The 6,225-nt window shown below is 38.6% G+C and overlaps 1 protein-coding gene across 2 annotated transcripts in view; it reads right to left on the bottom strand.

Annotated features, from left to right (window-relative positions):
• Nucleotides 1-6,225, bottom strand: part of LOC118339726 (neural cell adhesion molecule 2-like) — a 252,040-nt gene that overhangs the window by 42,997 nt on the left and 202,818 nt on the right. For both annotated transcript variants that reach the window (XM_035677429.1, XM_035677430.1), the window contains exon 8: nucleotides 2,589-2,734. In XM_035677429.1, the coding sequence (XP_035533322.1) occupies nucleotides 2,589-2,734 (146 nt within the window). The remainder of the gene's footprint in view (nucleotides 1-2,588; nucleotides 2,735-6,225) is intronic.

Below are 6,225 nucleotides of genomic sequence, written 5' to 3'. Positions count from 1 at the left end.
AAAAAAAACAATAATCTCAATAGGTGTGGGAGTCTGTGTTTGACTTTTGAATAGCTCAGGAAAAGGTTAAAACGTTCTTCAAAAGTTGTATTCTATTGAACCACATACACCACGTTACCCCAATATGAAATATCAGGGAAATATATAGTCAGGGGTAGTCAGATTAAGAAATAAGAGAAAAGGGGTCCCTTAAGGAAAAGGGCTGGGAACCACTGCAGTACGTCAACAACCACCTAAGCAAGAGTACAGACTTTTAATGTCAGCAGCTCTTCAGCTTTGGGTGTTATGCATGAGTAGAACAGGAGCTACAGTGCAGCTAACCTTGCTTGAAACAATACCAGAGGAGTGAAACAATACCCCGACTCAGATCCTACCTCGGTTCGTAATTAAATTCCAGGAACTGCATCCCATTATGTTCTCTTACTGAGGGTCAAAGTGTTAGTTGGCAAAGAATGAGAAAAATGGAAGCAACATTATGCAGTGAGTAAAACTAGGCCCTTTGAAGCTTAATGTCTCTCAACAAGAGAGGAGTGTGTGCAGGCTGGATATGCAGATTGGAGAGCAAATTGAGAGAGGAACATCCTGCCTTAAACCCAAATGACTACGGCCATCCATCACGCCTCGTGCTGCACAAGCCGTGTTTGTCTTTGCGTATGTTTAGGTGTGTTGGGTTTGCACTACGCATTTCCATAATTGCATTTGCTGTGGGAAGAGAAGCACTTACTCTCATTTTCGGCTGTGATTTATCAACCCGAGCGATTCAAGCCAATGCACACATTCATTTATCTCTGTGGTGACCTTTTTTTCCTGAGCAAAAGAGCGTCTGCCATCTTTGTTTTTTTTTAACTGCTTCTATGAAAGCTTCAACCCCTCGCCAGGGAAGCTGTGATGGAAAGTGCATATAATTTTGACATTGATGGCAGCTCGTTCAAGAATAATTACTTTTCCAAGAAAATGTGGCTGCACCTCATTCAATTTCTTTTATGGAAGTGAATAATGGATGTTGAGAGAAAAATATACAACAGAGGCCTAGTATCTTTACAGTCTTACAGTTGGATTACATATAATGTTGCAGAGTCGAAGGGATGTACAGACCAAAGTTCAAACTGAAAGTATTAATGTTTGACCTGAAAACTTCAAGGTTCTTGCTGCTTCTTTGTGCTGAGAGCTAATCAAAATAAATGCGTGCGCTGATTTCCCTTGAGATAATAATCTCAGCAAAGTCGAGAGATTTAAACACTCCCTGTAAAAAACATGGACCAAGGTGAATGTGCACACTTTCTTTGAGGGCAGCTTTCATATTATAAAAGGTCTTTGAGGTATCGTACATCAGTTATAGAAAGCTAATTCACAGAAGTATTGTTGACTTTTGTCTTGCTTTAAATAACATAACAGCTCTACACTCATCACAAAATGATTAATCATGAACTCTCGAATGTAAATACCATCAGCATCTGCCTTTAGACAGGCCCTGAGCCACACTGCTAGCAATATATGACTAACTGCAACATTTAATGTATGGCAGATGGGAATGATTATGTCAGCTTTTATTTTTATGAGGAAATATACAAGTAATTACCTTTTAATGTCAGCTATTTCTTTTAGTACTCAATCAGAATAAGCACAAATAGTCCAATGTTCTCAACATAAATAAAAGCAATGACATTTTAATGGTCACTGTAAGAACAGAAACACAAGAAAAACATTTCACCTGTACTGCTGTAAATTCGTTTAATGCAACATCAATTTAAGTCATTTTTGAACTCTAACTCCAGTAAAATGATTTCGTGGTCTTCTGTGAATTGAGGTAATTTTAGGAGATCTTTGGAACTCACTAAAAACCACGCACGCTGTCGCCATGTTTACATTGGAAACAGCAGAGGCAGCGGCAGCAACCACTCACTGTCTGAAAGTACCTAGTACTCCTTCGTTGATGATCATCAGCCTAAAGCACATAAGCTCCCAGCTCATGACGCTGATGCCAACATGTGACCACCACAGAAGCAGGGAGATGATCGCCGACATTGACAACCGAAATTAGTTTTACATTATCAACAATTCTTTGCATTTGTTGTATTGTACACACCTAGGAATATTAAATTAAATTTCTGATAATATATCCTCCTCTTAAATGTTACACACAATAAAAGTATAAAGTGACATAAAATGGAAATAGTGAAGTTAAGTACAAGTACCTTGAACTTGTGCACTACGGTACTTGAGTAAATGTACTTTTTTCCACTACTGTAAATCTGAGGGGAAATCAGCAGGAAAGCATGAATACAATATCTTTTGTACACAGACTTTCCTCTAATCAAATCTTTTTTTCTAAACATCTGTGAAACACAGAATGACTGTAAAAATGATTCAAAAAACGAAATCACTTGTTTTGGTCGAACTATTTACATATTTTGGACCACGTGGAAAATACGTTTTCTTAATTCAACGTTATCATTTGTACTGGTGTGTTTTCTAGATCCATAAATAAATCAAATCAGAAATTATCATTCTTATAAGTAGTTGTGCATGCATGCTGTACAATGGTGCACACAAACACAGAGCCAGATGGACCTTTCGGCAGTTTCTACCTTGTCTCCGTCAACGAAGGTCTGGCCATCCCTGGCTCTCCTCCAGGAAATGTCGGGCAGAGGCTCGCCGTCAGCCACACAGGAGATCATGGCGGCGCTGCCCTCTACGGCTGTCACGTTTTTCAGCTGGGTGATATGGGGCTGGACTGGAGGCCACAGAGGACGAGGGGGGAGGAGAAGGGAATAAGAGAAAGAAAAAATAATTAGATAAGTGAGTAAAGTACAATAGATTGGAACGAGGGGGAGAGGTGTGAGGGAGGAGGGTGGACTGAGTAAGTAAAAGGGTGAGCAGGAGAGAAACTGTCAAAGATCTAACTCATACGGGAGGGGAGATGAAGCCGATGGCACGAGGTTCAAATACAGAGCTGATGCATGACTTTGGTACTGACAGTCTAGGCCAAGATCATTTATACGCCGCAGTCGTACTCAACAGTTTTGGCGTAGCGGGAAGGAATGTCCTCTGGCCCATTTTGTGCAGATTCCTTGACCTAGATGATAACACAAAAACTCACTTTGCTAAAGTTTTTAAGCACAAAACCTCTCCTTCAGTGTGCATTCCACTTTTTTTTGTTTTACATAAATATAGATTTTTTTGTCGTGGAGGACGCCTCTCCAGTGAGTGAGACGATGAGCGCTGCAAAGCTTGCTGTCGGGAGGGCTGCTCCCCGCTCGCCTCCTCCTGATAAGATGCTGTTAGCAAGCCCTGTAAAGCCATGCATGTCAAGGGCGCAGAGCATGTCACATGAATCATGGATTGCTTCTTTTTCCCCCACACACACTGCGCTGAAGTCCTTAACAGGGTGCTTGCAAAGTAGCATGGCATAAAATCCAAAAGGAAAAGGGAAGTGGAGGGAAAATAGCGACAACTGTACTGGAGGCTTTTAACACCGCCCAGGGGGGAAATCTGCAGAGTGTTCAATTTCACATGGCTTCAACTCGGGGTGGAGGAGCCATCTCGAGGGGTTTCAGGAGCTTGTTGAAACATGGGGTCACACAAACATACAAACAGACGTGCGCACACACACACACACGTATTACTACCTGCAAGGGTCTTCAGTGAACAGACCAATAATAACTCTAGCTTTAACGCTTGCCTTTAATCCTTTTCTCTAAAGGTGAAAATACCCTGTTTGAAGGATTAAGTTAAAACAAAACCCCCAAATATACTGTTCACCCCATTTACATACATCATATAGTCCAGTACAGCACAGCACCAACCACTACAAAGCCTTGAAGATAAACAAAGTAGAACTATCTAGAAGAAAGCATTGCGAAAGAAGAATTCATTCAAGTTGTTGCAAAAAAGCACACACAACTAAACACAAAAACACTGTTAATGTTTTCAATAGGTAGGATGGAAAACCACAAAAATAAGCCCCAAATCTCAACAAATATGATTTAAGCTTTTAAAATAAACAACAATTTCAGTAACAGAACTAACAAAAACAAAAAAACACAAACCAAGTTATTTAGTCAACAACTAAATTCTTAAATGTTCCTAAAACAAGTTAACCTGATTTGCAATTTTAAACATTTCACTTTCACAACAAACCAGCGTACTTTGAACATCATCTACAACCAAGTTCTTCATTATAGTGCAACAATGAGCCTGACTCTGTTTTGTGTCAAGACGAAAGGAAACTGCAGCGGGAACAAGTTTTAGGAAATTAAAAAGTTTTTCTTGTGAGAAAAAAAAGCTTTAATGAGACTAAATGACTTGTTGAGATGGTTTCTGCAGAGAGGAAGATGTGAGCTTTTTAATTTTTGATCGTCCACATCTATTAAAACTTCACTTTCACTCAGTAATACAACACAAATACACATTCAAAGCCCCCACACACACATGCACAGATAAAACTGTTAATAGTGCTGAGACCGGTCTGAACCAGTTCTTCATCATCACCTTATCTGCAGCCGTTTTGCCCCAGATGCCCTTCATCATGCAAATATTAAATGGAATATGTCTCATTTATCAAGCATGGTGCAAAAACCACTCTGCAGGGAACATTATTAATAACGCATTATCTAAAACATTTCAACTCTAAATGGGAAGGAACTGAGAAGCATTTGTGTGCTAAAAGATAAAAATCCAGAATTAATTTGACCTTCCATGAGTATTTTTACACAATTGAGTTTATTCTTTTCAGTTTGATGTTTGAAGTTTCTTTTTAACACAATAACCCTAACCCAATTAAAAAACAAGAATATTTTACTTTAACTTTTGTTAATAACTATAATTACATTGGATTATATTAATTATAAGTATTGTCATAATTATACTTGTAAATGTTGTATTTAGCAACCTCAGAGTGTCAGTCCTGACACTCCATGCATGAAAAAAAACCAGGCTTCATTTTGCTCTTAACCCACGAAAATGCCATTAATGCTGTCAGTGTTAGAGCAGAATGTGACATAATGACATAAGAGAGCCTTTTGACAATAGAAATATATATAAATACATTTGTGGTACAATTTAAATCTCAGTTGTTGGCTAATGATAGACTGAGGAATAGTTATATTGACATTAGCATTTCTTAGCTGTTTATAGACAGTTAATTCCACAGTTGCTGCTATCTTCTGCAGCCGAACAGCATTTTCATCCCCCTATAGCAATATTTGTCATTACATAAAGCTCTTATCCCACACACTGGTTTTAGAAAACAAAATATGACTGTATCTGATAATGATAATGTGTGTATTTGTTGTTTCAGCTTTACAGATTCACAAAGCAAATGTCAGCATAGATTATCTCCTGTCATCCCTGATTCGACTCTACAAAGTTTAATGCGTTTAACAGAAAGAAATCCACCGTCAGACAGTCTTCTATTATGTATATGATCAGTCTCTACATTTGTATTTATTGCAGGAGTTATTTTACTTACTTTGGTAAGTAACTTGACTCACCTTGATGAGCACTAAGTAGCGCATTATGTGTTTCTAGTCAACAAAAAGGAAAACTATGCCAAGATGTGTTCAGCCAACTTATAATGAAAATAAGAGAAGAGGATGCTTTATCACAGACTCCTGAGAACAGATCACAAAGACTCTAAGGCTCTTTAAGGCTAAACTCAAAGGCTTCTGTCTGCAGAAAGATGTGCATCTCTGTTTCCTCTATGATAAATGTCTCCCTGTATGACTGCTGAAAAATTGAGAGTTTATAAAGAAGCACCTTGCTCTTCTACCAAAACCTGACATTTACGGTTGATGCTTCAGATAGCTGAAAAATGATCTGCTCTTAAACTGTTGACTGTTGTCTACATTTAGATAGTTCTCCGTGGAAACAATGGAAAATGCACCACCGAACAAAAACAAAAAACATGTGAGTTTTAACATATAAATGGTGAATCTTTCCTTTAAAGCAATGTATGAACAACAGCTTACCCAGACTAAGAGTCTACAGCCATGCTAGCTGCTCTGTGAGGCTTTACCTAACACCAGCATGCTAACAGGCTCACTAACCCTGCTAACATGCATACAATGCCAATGCTAAGACGCTGATGGTTAGCAGGTATAATGTTCACCATGTTCATCATGTTAGTTTACATGTTAGCCCTCTAATTAGCACTAAACACAAAGTACAGCTGTGGTCATTAACCAAAGATCAAGACGGCTCCAAGAAATCTAATGTAGCTATTTA

This window comes from Morone saxatilis, unplaced genomic scaffold (genome assembly GCF_004916995.1).
Source record: "Morone saxatilis isolate NCDOM2014 unplaced genomic scaffold, NCSU_SB_2.0 Contig6, whole genome shotgun sequence".
NCBI classification, from domain to species: Eukaryota; Metazoa; Chordata; class Actinopteri; family Moronidae; genus Morone; species Morone saxatilis.
This window is presented reverse-complemented; position numbering and strand designations above follow the sequence as displayed.